General features: G+C 57.3%; 1 protein-coding gene across 1 annotated transcript; it reads left to right on the top strand.

The window, feature by feature from the left end:
• Positions 1-330: 330 nt before the first annotated feature.
• Positions 331-8486, top strand: LOC144160640 (uncharacterized). Its single transcript, XM_077691868.1, has 4 exons — positions 331-506; positions 2477-5682; positions 7342-7461; positions 8344-8486. Exons 1-4 carry the CDS (start codon positions 331-333, stop codon positions 8484-8486), a joined length of 3645 nt encoding a protein of 1214 aa, XP_077547994.1.
• The last annotated feature ends 7008 nt before the right edge of the window (positions 8487-15494 follow it).

The following is a 15494-nucleotide window of genomic DNA, read 5'->3' as shown; positions in this document are numbered from 1 at the left end:
ACACACATATCGTCACACCCGAAACTGTACAGCGTTAAACTAGTCGTCACCAATCCCCAAGCGGGGTATGCGTCAAGGAAAGGAGCAGAAGAGGAAGTGGACGACGAACCGCACTTGGGCTGACAATATGATCGGTGGCAGCCTCCTTCAACGCTCTTATTTCTATTAACGGCTGTAATTAAACCCTTTGCACCGTAACAGTTTGTGGTGGTGGTATGGGGTAGCCTTGGAAGGAAGAAGGAGCCTTTGGAATTTCGCCGAAGCCGCCTAGTCGCCGGTCTCTCCCCGCAGTGTGTACCCCTTACTGGAGCTACAAAAACAGTCCAAGCCATGCCCATGACCAACTGGCAGCCGTACAGAGAGCCACGTACGTTCTCTGGGAACGAAGGGGACGACTTCGACGAATGCCTCGTGCACTACAACTGGGTGAGCAAATTTAACCACTGGGATGCAGCCGCCAAGCAGGCAAACATCGAGGTATTCTTGACCGACGCCGCCCTGACGTGGTTAGAAAACCACGAGGCTAAGCTAACCACTTGGGACCGTCTCGTAGAGGATATATTTTGGGGATTCGATGGCAAAAAAGAAGCTAGCAGAGCAGACGCTACATCAGCGAGCACAAGTGGATGGGGATTCTTGCACGGCCTACATCGAAGAAGTATTGCAATTGTGCCGGATTGTGAGCCCCGCTGTGTCTGAGGAAGACCGGGTTGGGTACATTCTTAAAGGTATCGCTGAAGACGTGTACGCTTTCCTTATCAGCCTGAACACAGAAGACGCCTTACGACATTGTCAGGTGTTCGGGGCCCTGAAGACCCGTCGCATTGCACCAAAGTTTGGTGGCTTGCCAAACGTCACGAGTATAGCGTGCGTAGAGGACACCCATTCCATGGACTTGTCATCTACGATAAGGCAAATAGTTCGGGAAGAACTGCGCCGACATGACGAATCGGTGCATCTCATCGACACCACTTGCGACTGGTGTCGATGCGATGCGTGGTATAAAAATATTACTTGGTATAAAAGTCACGTGGTATAAAAATACCACGTGACGTTGCGTCCGCGCGCATTTTAAACCAGCATGCCTAATTAGGCCTAATGAAAGCAACTGCTTCGCCTCTTCGCCGCCGCAATAGATAGCGCATCACATTATTAATGTCATCCATTGAAGGAGCAGCAACAGTAAGATTCGCGGGGCACATGTTCAGATAAGGCACAAACTTGGTCGCAATTTATTCTTTCTTTGTTCATATTATGCTAGCTAACTCAGAGGCAGCCTATTTGAGGCCATTGCTTTACGATGCGCGTTAATGGCTGTGACGGCGCTGCTACTTGGTATTTTTCATATTTCGCGCGTGTTCTTTATCTGTCAGAATTATTCAGTACGCCATTAGTTCGTCGCTGAAAACGCCGCAGTTAGAGGCCCCTCGTTGGTACCTGCGATTGCCTCCTTGGCACTTTAGTGATTAGGACAGTACTTCTCGAGTTAGATAATTTAATACAATAAGTATTAAGCCTCAAAAAAGAAAAAAATGCTGCCCGCTTCTCCACTGTAGTGCAAACACTGCGCGTTATGTTTTCTCTGAGTTACGCTATTACTCTGTTTTTATCCTGGTGCATAATATCTTGGACACCTGCACACACACACACACACACGCACACACACACACACACACACACGCACGCACACGCACACACACACATATCGTCACACCCGAAACTGTACAGCGTTAAATCCCCAAGTGGGGTATGCGTCAAGGGAAGGAGCAGAAGAGGAAGTGGACGACGAACCGCACTTGTACTGACCGTAGGATCGGTGGCCGCATCCTTCAGCGCTCTTATTTCAATTTACGGCTGTAATTAAACCCTTTGCACCGTAACAGTTTGTGGTGGTGGTGAGGGGTAGCCGTGGAAGGAAGACGGGGCCACTGGAACTTCGCCGAACCCGCCTAGCCGCCGCTCTCTCCCCGCAGTGTGTACCCCTGACTGGGGCTACAAAAACAGTCCAAGACATGCCGATGGCCAACTGAAAGCCCTAGAGGGAGCCACGTACGTTCTCTAAGAACGAAGGGGACGATTTCGACGAATGCCTCGTGCACTACAAGCGGGTGAGCAAGTCTAACCACTGAGATGCGGCCGCCAAGCAGGCAAATATCGAGGTATTCTTGACCGGCGCCGCCCTGACGTGGTTTGAAAACCACGAGGCTAAGCTAACCACTTGGCACCAGCTAGTAGAGGATTTATTTGGGGATTCGATGGCAAAAAAGAAGCTAGCAGAGCAGATGCTGTAGAAAATAAAGGTGGAATGGGTGGTTGAGACAAGCGAAGGCAGGGGGCGCGGCACGATCAGAAGAGGAAGATCGGCCGCGCTCGCGTGCTCGAGCTTGAGTGTTCCGTGACCACCACGAGAACCGGACGTCTGGGTCCTGCTTTCCTTGCTTGATCCGCCACACGCTGGTGCCGAAAACCCGCCCAGGCTCCCGGTTCCTTCCTTCATGGAGCACGAACGCCGAGTTCGGGGGTCCCTGCGCGCCGCCATCACGAAGGCGATCGCCGCGCTTGACGCTCTCCTCGAGGATCCCGCTGCCCCCGAGACCCGAATTCAGGGCTACGTCACCCTACTTACTGAGAAGCAGACAGAGCTGCGCGCCCTGGACGCCAAGATCCAGGCTCAACTCTCGGACGAGGCCTTTCAGGCGGACTACGCCACAGCATGGGACTACGAGCTCAGCATTTGCGAAATTCGGGCCCGCGTGCACACCGCCCGATCATCGCCTTCTGCAGTCTCCGGTCCCTCGACCTCCGCTGCTGGTGGACATACGCTAGATCGAAGGGTGAGCGAATCCACGGCTGCTCCCGCCGTGCCAGTTCCCCGCGTCGCCCTCCCCAAGCTGCAGATTGCACCATTCTCTGGGGACCGTCGCGATTGGCAGGGGTTCTGGGAACAATTCGACGCTACCATCCATGCAAACCAACACTTGACGAAAATCGATAAATTCAAGTACCTCCGCTCGTACATGACCGGCCCCGCTAAGACCGCGATTGAGGGCATCAGGCTTGCGGAGGATGGATACGACGCTGCGATCAAGATCCTTACAGACCGTTTTGGTCGCAGAGACCTATTGATGGCGGATCATGTCGATGCCCTCCTCGCCATAACTCCAGTGAAGACCTCTGCGGACGTCGCGGGGCTGCGGCGCTTGCATGACGACATCAGCTTTCGCCTAAACGCTTTGGAGGCACTAGGTATCGCGCCCGACCGGTACGCCGTCATAATCCACCGGGTCCTGCTGAAGGCGTTGCCGCATGACATCGCTCTTCTTTACCGGCAACGGATGAAGGAATCAGCCGCGAATGAGGTGAACGGGGATGCGAAGCAAGTTCAGGAGATCTTGGATTTTCTCCGTATTCAGGTGGAAATTCGGGAAGAAAGGTACATGGACAGCACCGGTCCTCAGGTTCGACGCCCTCCAGCACCCCGGCCGACACCGCATGAGGAGTTTTCTCCACCGTCAGCCGCAGCGCTACATGCGGAGTCATCGCCGCCTCCTCGTGGTGACTGTTGCCCCCTTTGTGACGGGCGAGGCCATGGGATCCCGCAATGCACCGCGAATGTGCCACCAGAGGAGAAGCGACGGCGACTGCAAGCAGGAAGACATTGCTTCCGGTGCGGCAAGCAGAATCACATTGCACGTGCTTGCCAGACTGCTAGAACGTTGTCCTGCAGCCGCTGTTCACGCCGGCATCTAACGTCACTCTGCGACGTGGCTCAGCCAGGTTCCGCGCACGCTACCAGGTCGTCCCACTCGGCTGGTCAAGGGGGCCCGCCCACAGTGCCCAAACCGTCACATGCGGCATCGTCGGTGGTTACAGCGTCAACTAGAAGCACACGGCCCACTCCAGTCTACCTGCAGACTTGCCGCGCATGGGCGACGGGTCCCAACGGTCAGCTTCTGGTGAGGGTTCTGCTAGACACGGGCAGCCAGCGGACGTTCGTTCGGCGTGACGTTTCGCGCGCTCTGGGCTACTCCGTTGAAGGCGTTGAGGACCTCAAGCTGGTCACATTCGGCAAGAGCCACCACGCAGCAGCGGAGAAGTATCCTCGCGTGTCAGTCACGGTGGCCAGCCAGAACAACGGCAAGCAGGTGGTCATCGACGCCCTTGAGGTCCCAAGTATCTGCGTCGTTACGAGTCCCCCAATCACCGATGACACGCTTAGACTGATGTACGACCATGGTCTTTTCGCCGCTGACACTTCGCCCGCGTCGGCTTACATGGATGACCACATCAGCATCCTAATTGGGTCAGATTTCTACTGGAAAGTTACCTCGGGGAACATTTCACGGCTGACTCCGCACCTGACCGCCGTCGAAACAATGTTCGGCTGGACTCTCCAGGGTGCACACTCCGACGAAACTGGCTGGACTTTGGGATCATCTAGTGCTTTATTCCTGGCCCTCATGGAGCCCTCGCTGGATGACGAAGCGGCAGATAACGAGTTATCGTCACTGTGGCGACTGGATGCTATCGGGATCAAAGAAAGACCTGATGCGTCAGTGCTGGACCGCGCGGCCGTAGAGCAATTCGAGAGCGACGTGAGGAAGAATGGCGCGCGGTACGAGGTTCCACTCATGATCCAGGAGCCAGGGCTGGACGCCAGCGCTGACAACTATAGGCTCACAGAACAGCGGTTGCGTGTGCAGATGCGGCGCTTTCGTGGTCAGCCTGAGCTGCTGTCCCAGTACGACAATGCAATCCGGACGTATTTCAACGACGGCCATGCCGAACGAGTTCCCGAGCATGACGGTGACCAATGCTCGACAACCAGGTACTACATGCCGCATCACGGTGTGGTTCGTCGGGACGCCGTCACAACCAAGCTAAGGGTGGTCTTCGATGCCTCGTCACATGTTTCGGGGCAACCTTCGCTGAACAGCATTCTCTGTAAGGGGCCCAAGTTGGATGCGGACCTGTTAAGGCTCATTCTTAAATTCAGGTGCTATCCCGTGGTCATGGTCGCAGATATAAAGAAGGCCTACCTCCAGATGATTGTTCGGGAACAGGACAGGGACGCGCTACGTTTTTTGTGGGTGGAGCGCCTTCCTACACCGAATGAGCCCTTTCCTCCAGTAGTGAAGTGGCGAATGACACGGGTTCCTTTTGGTGCGAGATCGAGTCCCTTTTTGCTCGCCGCCACTTTGCACCATCATCTGCGAGTCTCACAAAAGTTTCCGGACACCGCCGCCATCTTGCGAGAGTCTTTCTATGTCGACGACCTCATCATTGGCATGGACGACGTCGACCGAGCTCATCAGATATATTCGGAAGCAAAGGCTGTAATGGCCGAAGCCGGAATGGAGCTCCGAAAATGGGCTTCCAACATCTCTTCCCTGCGGGACTTGTTCATAAGAGATAAGCTCGCATTGGAGGATGAAGGTGGCGACGCCACCACAATGAAAGTTCTCGGGGTGAGCTGGAACCGCATTGACGACACGCTGCTCATCAGCACAGGAAACGTGGCCGCGTTTATCAACACCAAGCGCACAACCAAGCGAACCCTGCTACAAACATTTGCAAGAATCTACGATCCGCTAGGCTTCTTGGCACCATTCACGGTCCGGGCAAAGGTTATATTTCAAGACTTATGGAAGATGCGGCACCCATGGGACAGTCCTCTACGACGTGAGCAACTCACCGCCTGGAACGCATGGTGCTCCGAATTAACCGAGCTGCAACACCTTTGTTTGCCACGAAACGTATCAGACGACCAAGGTTACCCGGAGCAGTCCATAGAAATCCACTTCTTCGCGGACGCTAGCCCGCGAGCATATGGCACAGCTGTCTACGTCCGCCGACGCTCCGCGCATGGTGACCCGTTTGAGGCAAATCTGCTGATCAGCAAAGGTCGTGTGGCCCCTATCAAGGCGACGACGTTGCCTCGCCTCGAGCTCCTTGCCTGCCTCATCGCAGCGCGCCTTTACAGCTACCTAATGCGAGTTCCTGGCCTATCAGCCACACGTGCGTTCTTCTGGTCGGACGCGCAGATTGCCCTGCACTGGATATGCGGGGAACCTAGCCGGTGGCCACCCTTCGTCCGAAATCGCGTCGAAGAGATCCAGCGCCTGACCAAGGGATGCAGATGGGGGCATTGCAGCAGCAAGGACAATCCTGCCGACCTCATCACACGCGGAATAAGTGCAACAGTCCTCAGAACCTCACAGCTTTGGTGGCATGGACCATCATGGATCGCCCACACAGAAAACCTGTGGCCATTGAACCAGCCCCAGGAAGTCGCTGACTTCGTCGACCCGTCACCAGCCTTGGCGTCATCTTGCCCTGTGGGGTCTTCGCCACCGGAACCACTATGCCAAATTTCAGATTACAGCCGCTACTCACGGCTACTTAGAGTGACGGCCTGGGTTCGACGCTTCGTAAACAACGCTTTACCGCAGCGTCCATCGATGACCGGGCCACTGGTTGCTAACGAAGTCCAAGAAGCTGAACTGTACTGGATTCTCCAGGTACAGCAGGAAGCATTCCCCCAAGACCGGGAAGCTCTATCGAACAGCCAGCTTGGTGTGGGGACTTCCCGACTGCTTCGTCTACAGCCCTTTTTGGACTCCGCTGGCGTTATCCGCGTGGGGGGACGACTACACTGCTTACAATCTCCTTTCGAAGTGCGACATCCGATCATTCTGCCCGGAAAGAACGATTTAACACGGCTGCTTATTCTGGCAACCCACGAGCGCCTATTGCACGCTGGAATAGAAGCCACGCTCGCAGAGATCCGCCAGCGCTATTGGATCATTCGAGGGCGCCAGACAGTGAAGAAAGCCCTCCACCAGTGCTTGCCGTGCCGAAGGCGCAGGCTGACACCGGAGACAGCACCGACGGCACCATTACCACGTGACCGCATAACGGAAACAAGCCCGTTCTCTATTGTGGGCGTCGACTTCTGCGGTCCTCTGTGCTGCCGTACCAACGACCCGTCCAAAGTCAAAGCATACGTCGCCGTATTCTCGTGCGGCGTCACGCGGGCTCTACACCTGGAATTGACGACGGGGATGACAGCGTCAAGTTTCTTGCTCGCCTTCAGGCGCTTCATTGCTCGCCGCGGAATACCTGCCACGGTATACTCCGATAACGCCCTCGCTTTTAAACACTGTGCGAAGTCCTTCCATTCCCTCACCGACGCAACACTCCAAGATTTCTGCAGCGGAAAGCGCATTGTTTGGAAATTCAACGTAGAGAAGGCACCGTGGTGGGGCGGTTGGTGGGAACGAGTGATTCGGATAACGAAAGAGACGCTGAGACGTACCCTTGGGCGCAACTCTCTGACAGCTGAGGAACTGGCAACCACGTTGTGTGAAGTGGAGGCGGTTATCAACAGCCGGCCCTTGACGTACCTGACCACGGATGCCGACGGACCTCATCCCATAACGCCGGCTCACTTCTGGCTCGGCAAGCCGAACACGTGCCTCCCCCAGAAGCTCGGGCCATTCGAGCCATCGTCGACAAGCTCCGAGTTGACACGCCGCTGGAGGCACCGACAGAACGTCACAAATCGCCTATGGCAAAGATGGCGAAATGAATACCTGCTGCTTCTGCGGTCCGCTCACGAAGCGCCCTCACATCCGTTACACCAACTCGCAGTCGGAGACGTGGTTGTAGTGCACGATGAAGGATACGCCCCAACGTTTTGGAGACTCGGCCGTGTGGCCAAGTTGCTACCCGGACGCGACGGAATCACCCGCTCCTGTGTACTCCGCCTGTCAACTGGTCAAGAAATCAGGCGGCCCATTCAACGGCTCTACTTCCTTGAAGCTAACCCTTAGACTTCTTGGCGGGCCGGGGAGTGTGTAGAAAATAAAGGTGGAATGGGTGGTTGAGACAAGCGAAGGCAGGGGGCGCGGCACGATCAGAAGAGGAAGATCGGCCGCGCTCGCGTGCTCGAGCTTGAGTGTTCCGTGACCACCACGAGAACCGGACGTCTGGGTCCTGCTTTCCTTGCTTGATCCGCCACAGATGCTACATCAGCGAGCACATGTGGATGGTGATTCTTGCACGGTCTAGACGGACGACGACGAAGAAGAGCCTGCCTGTATGGTTACGGATCGGCTCCTTCTTCAACGGCTTTTAAACCGTGTTCGCTACCACCCACCTTCTTTTAGTGATACCCCGCTGCTTGCTAAGCGCCCCGCTTCATTTTAATACCCGATTTCCCCAGTTTCATTGATCCGCGGGGCTGTTTAGCCCCATCACCGCCACTGCTGCCTTAGGCCTCGCAGCTATATCATGTCGGCGCCGCCGGCGCTACTGCGGCCCCCTGTGCTGGACTTGCAGCCGGCGTCGCTTCAGCCTTCTGCGTCTACAACACCAGTCATCACCACGCTGCCCCCATTGACCACGGCTTCGCCGCCACCGACCCAGAATGTGACCGTCCCTCGATCACCGGCGCCAGCCCCCTACGACCACAGTGCTCGTGACTCCTCGCGAACTGATTTTTTTTTTCGCAAGGAGACCACGACGACGAGGAAATCTACGACGCCGAAATGTCGGCCCCCAACGAAAGTTTGCCACCGCGCCACACCGAGGAGGGCGTTGACGACGACGGAGACGAGGGCTGGATCGTCGCGGGAAGGAGACTACGCCGACGCACCGCACCGAAAGTGGGTGAGCCGGCTTCTGCCTCTCCCGCAGCCTCAAAGCAGCATCAGAGTAGTTCTAGCTTCGCTAGGAAAGTTACCACGCGACTGAGCAAGGCAGCGCGCCTACCCGTGCAGCTACCGCGCGGCGAAACCAAAATTATCCTCCGCCCGAGAGGCGGACTCAACGTAGCTCGCACGGAGGCCAAGCGCCTAATGTTGGCCATCTTTAAGGCCGCGGGGACCACCATGCAAGAGTCGAGTCAGGACACCATTTGCACAAACGCCACACAGAACGTCATTATAGTCAGTACACCCAGCGACGACAGAGCTAAGAGGTACGTACAGATAAAGCAACTCCAGATAGGCAACGCCGAGTACGAAACGTTCGCGTACGTATCGGCCCCCGACGGCACTGTAAAGGGCATTATCAGAGGGATAGATACGTCCGAATCGTATCAGGACTTACAAGCCAACATTGTCAATGCGGCCAACCCACTAGCGCTCGAGGCGCACAGGATAGGTAACACCTCCACAGTGATAGTGGCCTTCGATGGCAGCAAGGTGCCCAACTCCGTCAAGTACGGCGCTATGATAGTCAAATGTAGCCTATATCGCCAACACCACGAGTTCTGCCGTTGCTGCGGCAAGCTAGGACACCGCGCGGACGTATGCCCCAACCCGAAGACCAGGGTATGCCTGGCGTGTGGGAAGCGCGAGCCAGAGCCGAACCACGAGGCCACGTGCAGACCCCATTGCAAACTCTGCGACGGGGCTCACGCAACGGGCGCCACGGGCTGCACGAACCGTTTCAAGCTTCCCCACGTGGTGGCGCAGCGTCGCGGGGAGCGCGCGCAGCGACAGAAAGAAGCAGTAAAGCAACAAAAGCAAGCCCCCCCGCGCAAAACGGCGGAGAACTTTCCAGAGCTGCAAAGCGGGAACGCCCCCTTCGTGACACCGCGGGGCCAGAGGGGCGGCAACTTTAAGGCAACGACGTCAGCAGCTACGCCAATGTCCGCGTCAACGCGAGCGAGCGGAACAATGGAAAATAGGAGAGTGCAACTGCACCCGCCAACCGAAGTGACGTGGGCGGCGATGACATCGGGAGCGGGAACAATGGGCAAGCCGACCCGCGATGGCAACAACGGCCTCGGATGCGATTCCGCGCTCGAAAGAGAGATACAAAGTGTAAGGCGTGAAAACGCATTACTAAGGGCCCAAATGGAACGCCAAGAGGATACCATCGCGGAGCTGTGCCGCAAGCTCGAGAAAGTGTTCGAGAAATGGCAACCGTCATCGTCGCCGGAGACGAGCACCCCGACATCCTCTCCGGGGAGGACGACGCCACCGACGGCCGCCCGCTCGCGCGTGAGGATACCACTCGAACCGGTCGAGGACGCACAAGACGACTACCCTTCCGCAAACGAAGGCGCAAACGTCGAGGCAATGCACGACGACATGGAAGCCGAGAACGAGCCCGTCAAGAGGAGGCGCGCGCTCAAGTCGAAGGCGCGAGACGACGCGCGGCAACAGTACGTAACGAGGGAAGAGCTCCAAAGCTACCAAGACGCCACCAATAGACAGTTTGATACGCTCAACACCCGGCTATCGGCAGTGGAAGCGGCCCAGGCGGAGATGCTGTCGAGCTTCAAAGCCCGGTCCGACAAGATAGAGAACATGTTAGCGGCCCTGTGCAAGAAGCTCACGTCGCGATCGCGCTCAACAACACCGTCACCCAGACCGTCCCCGTAATGACGACGACGACGACGCAACCGAAACAACACGACCTCCTCGTATGGCAGTGGAACATCAACGGCCTGCGAGGGAGGAAGGCGACGCTCGCGCAATACGTAACGCAAGCGGAACGCCGACCGGACGTGATCTTGCTGCAAGAGACTCACAGCGAACACGCCCCGACACTGCCGGGGTACCGCACCTACGCCCTAGCACACCCCAAGGGCCCGGAACGCGGAGCCCGAGTGAGCGGCGGGGTCTGCACGTTCGTCAAGAAAGGCATAACAAGCCTGGAGCATACGCTCGCGCACACCGCGAACGTCGAGCACCTAACCGTGGAGCTGGTGGTAGGCCGCGGCAGCAAGAAGGAGCACGTCTACGTCACCAACGCATACGCGAAACCCCGGTACGCGCAACAACGATATGGAACAATCGTGGGGAAGCTCAAGCGGCTTGCCGAAGACCACACGACGCTGCTCTGCGGCGACTTTAACGCGCCGCACACGGAATGGGGCTACGGCCACGACACGGCAAAAGGAAAGAGTCTGCTGACGGAAACGCAAGCGGCCGGCTACCACCTCGTCAACGACGTTTCCATCCCGACCAGACACGCCCCGACGTCGGTGCACCGGGACACCAACCCGGACCTCGCCTTCAGTAACAACGCGAAGGTGAAGTGGAGAAACACCACCGAGACGCTCGGCAGCGACCACTGTCTCCTCGAGCTAACCGTTCCGTTAAAAGGCAGGGCGAGCCCCAAACGCACACACAAGCACACAGACTGGAACGCATTCCGGACCAACCTCGCGAACGCACCCAGCGTCATAGACGACATAGAGAGGTGGACGGAGGCGATCCGCCGGGAAGCAAAGAGGGCCACCACCGAGCTCGAAGCCGAGGACGAAGTCAACGAGGTAGACAGCCGGCTCGCGCACCTCATCGAGGCGCGCGACTCGTTGAAACACCGATGGCGAACTCAGAAGCGCAACCGAACGCTTCGCAAGCGCGTGGCGCTCCTTAACAAGGAAATCGAAAAGCACTGCGCAGCGCTCAACCGCCAACGTTGGCACGCCGTATGCCAAGAGGCCGACGGACAGTTACACAAGAGTAGGACTTGGAAGCTGCTGCGCCACCTCCTCGACGAGAGTAAGACCAAAGGGGAGCAGCAGCACGTCCTGGCCCGCACCCTCCTCAAGGCTCGCAGGGAGCTAGGGGACGACGAGGTGCGGCGCAGACTGGACGCTAAGTACCTGCCGGCCACGCCGCCGACTCCGCTACCGGACTACGAGGGCGAGCCCAACGAGGCGCTCGACGCCGACATCGAAGAGTGGGAGGTGCGTGCGGTCCTGCAAAAGCTCAACGGCAAGTCGGCGGCCGGCCCGGACGGCGTGTCCAACAAGGAACTACGAAACCTGAGCGACGAGGCCATCACCGCGCTCACGACGTTCTACAACGCGTGCTGGCGGAGCGGCACCCTACCCCCAAGTGGAAGGAGGCTCGCACGGTCCTAATACCCAAGCCGGGCAAGCCGCCAGACATCGAGAACCTGCGTCCCATCTCGCTCACGTCGTGTGTGGGCAAGGTGCTGGAGCATGTACTACTTAACCGATGGCAAAGGTATCTCGAGGACGGCGAGCACTATCCCAACACGATGCTCGGCTTCCGTGCGGGCCTCAGCACGCAAGACGCCATGCTGCTTCTCAAGCACGATATTATTGATAATAAGAGATCCGTCGACAACGCCGCCGTCCTGGGCCTGGACCTAAAAGGCGCCTTCGACAACGTTCACCACGACGCCATACTACGGCAGGTGTCCCGCCTCAACATGGGAAGGAGGACGTTTGCCTACATTAGAGACTTTCTCACGGCACGCACAACGACCATCGTGGCCGGAGACTTAGAACTACCAACGAAAACGTTGGGCAGCGTGGGCACGCCGCAAGGAGCGGTGATCTCTCCGACGCTGTTCAACCTGGTGATGATCGGGGTTGCGGAACGCCTCGGCAGCGCCCCCAACGTCAACCACACAATCTACGCCGACGACATCACCATCTGGGTGCCGGGCGGCAGCGACGGAGAGATCGAAGACTCGCTCCAGTGCGCGGTGAAAGCGGTCGAAGACCAGCTCGAGGGAACGGGGCTGCAATGCTCCCCCGCCAAGTCGGAACTACTAATCCTGAAGGCCCCGCGAAGCCCCAAGAACGGGAAGGCGGCAAACATCCAAGTGCGCACGGGCGACGTGTCGGCCATAACCGAGGTAGAGACCATCAGAGTCCTCGGACTACACATCCACGAACATCGACGCAACGCTCACACCGTCAAGCTACTGCAAATCAAAGCAAGCCGAGCACTCGGCCTCGTCAAGAAGATTGCCAACAGGCACGCCGGCATGAAGGAACGCAGCACGCTGAGGCTGGTCCAGTCGTTCGTCATAAGCCACCTGGCGTACGTGGCCGCCTTTCACAACTGGACCACGGCCGAACGCAATAAGCTCGACGCTCTCATACGCCGGGCATACAAAGCTGCGCTGGGCTTATACACCCACACAAATACACAGAACATGCTCGACTTAGGCTTGCACAACACGCTGAGCGAGATCATAGAGGCGCAAGCAACGGCGCAGATAGCCAGACTGGAAACGGCGCGCACGGGCAGGGCCATCCTTGTCGCGGTAGGACACGAAACGAGGCTGCGGGAGAGCAAGAGGCGGCTGCCGCTGGCGCGCGAGGCCCGCGACAGCATCCGCGTCGCACCGATCCCACGGCACATGGATCCAACAGAGAACCATGAGCGTCGCCTGGCCAGGGCTCGCACCCTGGCAGAGACGTACGATGACGACGCCGGCGCCATGTACGTCGACGTGGCCCGATACCCCGACAACCGCCGACATGCCTACACGGCGGCGGTCGTGCAAGCAACCACCGGCAGAGTCGTCGCGGCGTGCAGCGTGCGTGTCGAGACGGCCACGGAGGCGGAGGAAACGGCCATAGCGCTGGCGGCAACCGCCAGAGGATGCACGACGGTGCTAAGTGACTCGAGGGAGGCAATCGCCAATTTCGCAAGGAACCAAGTGTGTGTGAACGCAGTGAGGGTGTGCGGAGCCCTGGACTCGCGGATGCCGATAACCTTGCGATGGTTCCCGGCCCACATGGGCAGCGTGGGACCCGTTCGCAACCGCAACGAGGACGCGGACAGGGCGGCGAGGGCGCTAACCGGACGCCCCGTCGGCCGGCGCGCCGCGTCACCTCGTGCGGCCAAAGAAAACAACGACGCCAGAGACGAAAACGACAACGCAGAAGACGAGGGGGTGGAAGAACAGGAGCCCGCCCCGATTACAACGTATGGAGGGGTCCTGGAATGGCACAGGGAGCAACGTAAACGCTACCCTGCGCCGCACCCGGACCTCACCCGGCAGGAGGCGGCGCTCCTCCGACAACTCCAAGTGGGAGCGACGTTGACCCCGGTGTGGGCCGTGCATATCACGCCCGAACGATACATCACGGACCAGTGTGCGGTGTGCGGGGCCGCGAGGGCGACCATGACCCACATGATGTGGGATTGCAACGACGCGGAAGCGGGAACGAATATACTACCGCCCCATCTCGCGCGTGCGGTGCGAGAGACGGACAAGGACACACAGAAAGCCGCCGCGCAGTTTGCGCTGGCGGCGATCACACGCCAGCAGTCGCGGCCGGCACCCCCCTCCTAGCGAGGGAGTGAGAGCCACCGTGACCTTTTAGCCGGCGAGTAAAGATGTTGTTTCCTCCCCTTGCACGGTCTACATCGAAGAAGTATTGAAATTGTGCCGGATTGTGAATCCCGCAGTGTACCACGAAGACCGGGTTGGGCACATTCTTAAGGGTATCGCTGAAGACGTGTATGCTTTCCTTATTAGCCTGAACACAGAAGACGCCTTACGACATTGTCATGTGTTCGGGGCCCTGAAGACCCGTCGCATAGCACCAAGGTTTGGTCGCTTGCCAAACGTCACCACTATAGCGAGCGTAGAGGACACCCAGGCCATGGACTTGTCATCCACGACAAGGCAAATAGTTCGAGAAGAACTGCGCTGGCATGACGAATCGGTGCATCGCATCGACTCCACTTGCGGCTGCCATCCGCCATACGATGCCCTAAGGCGACGTGCACCGGTAGGCTACTACTCTCCGCGAGATTACGCTCCTCGACGTTCATGGGCCCCTACACTGTTGTAAACATTGGTAGCTTTGATGACCACCGTTTCCACCCTTCCCGGAACTCTGATAACTGCGACAAAAACCGTTACTCAGTTTAACCAGCTGAAACGAATACCCGGTCCTCACCACGCGATGTGTACTCACGCCGTGATGACGATTATTGCGGTGAAAGTCGGCGGGCCTACAGACCTCACACACAGCCAACTACTTTCATGTAGCCCGACAGGATTCGCCGCCTGGAGCCTGCCTGCAACTGGTGTAAGATTTCAGGCCACATTGCAAGGTTTTGCAAGCAAACACAGAATTCCCGGTATACTGCTTCAGGACATTCTAACCTAACTGTCGAAAGTCACTGGTCTCATTTCCCGCTTTCACCTAACAATTTTCGGACTACTTAGCAGCGAAACGCTTCTCCGGCCACCTCAGATCGCAGCATACCACTACCCGCTGTACGATAGCACCGATCCCCTTCGCCTCGTCGCCGCGCTGCATCCCCTTCGCCGGGGAACTAGCCGGCTCGACCGATGGAGGCGAGGTCGCCGGACAGTCTTCGATAGATAAGTAACCTCTACCAGTAATCATGAAGAAAAACAAAGTTGAAGTGCTCGTGGACGGTGTTTCTACCATGGCTTTATTTGACACTGGTGCACCTGTTCAATGATGAGTAATGCTTTTAAAGATATATTTATTTTATTTTTTTATTTATTGATACTCTGAGCCTTGGTCAGGCCCATACAGGGTAGGCATAAAAGAGAAACACCAGAGTAGCTTTTAAGATCGTCAGAGCGTATACATAAACAAACGCTGAAGAGCAACTGACCGCAACAAAAGCTAAATGCAAAAAAGGAAACACGCAACGCAGAGTTTATACACAACTAAGAGAGTTTAAACACAACTAACAGAGTTTATACACAAGTAA

The sequence above is a fragment of the Haemaphysalis longicornis genome, unplaced genomic scaffold, assembly GCF_048455015.1.
Source record: "Haemaphysalis longicornis isolate Haplotype H1 unplaced genomic scaffold, Haemaphysalis longicornis Haplotype H1 scaffold_11, whole genome shotgun sequence".
NCBI classification, from domain to species: domain Eukaryota; kingdom Metazoa; phylum Arthropoda; class Arachnida; order Ixodida; family Ixodidae; genus Haemaphysalis; species Haemaphysalis longicornis.
Note: the sequence above shows the minus strand (reverse complement) of the source record. Positions and strands in the feature narration are given on the sequence as shown.